Source organism: Penaeus monodon, chromosome 34, assembly GCF_015228065.2.
Source record: "Penaeus monodon isolate SGIC_2016 chromosome 34, NSTDA_Pmon_1, whole genome shotgun sequence".
In the NCBI taxonomy this organism is placed as follows: Eukaryota; Metazoa; Arthropoda; class Malacostraca; order Decapoda; family Penaeidae; genus Penaeus; species Penaeus monodon.
The window spans coordinates 30,427,680-30,428,017 of record NC_051419.1 but is presented as its reverse complement, the minus strand read 5'-3'; the positions used below and the strand labels follow the sequence as shown (position 1 = coordinate 30,428,017).

Sequence of the window (338 nt, the reverse complement as noted above, 5' to 3'; positions counted from 1 at the left end):
GAGACAGAGATAAGACAACCCTTACCATGCAGCGAGGGTAATCCTGAAGAGAACGGCGAAGGGGAGAACCGCGCTGAAGGGGGTGTGAGGGAGGTGGGCTTCAGGGAACGCACAATCTTCTCCTCGAAGTGTTCCATCGCCATGCTGGAGATATCTCGGAGTTCTGTTAAGATTTCTTGTGACTTTGGGAGCGTCTTATTGGACTGGATGAACCTCAATACTCTGTAGATCTCGTCAATAACCTGCCAAAGGAAGTTTAAATTTCTTAATGGCTGGTGACTATGATTTACTGATGCCTATAACTGCAAGAATAATGTTGAGTATCTCCCTGGCATACA

At 46.7% G+C, this 338-nt stretch overlaps 1 protein-coding gene across 1 annotated transcript in view; it reads right to left on the bottom strand.

Moving 5' to 3' along the window:
• The window catches only part of LOC119594704 (F-box only protein 28-like), a 9,716-nt gene that overhangs the window by 3,430 nt on the left and 5,948 nt on the right, over positions 1-338 (bottom strand). The window contains exon 4 of the mRNA XM_037943762.1: positions 26-242. Coding sequence (XP_037799690.1) covers positions 26-242 — 217 coding nt within the window. The remainder of the gene's footprint in view (positions 1-25; positions 243-338) is intronic.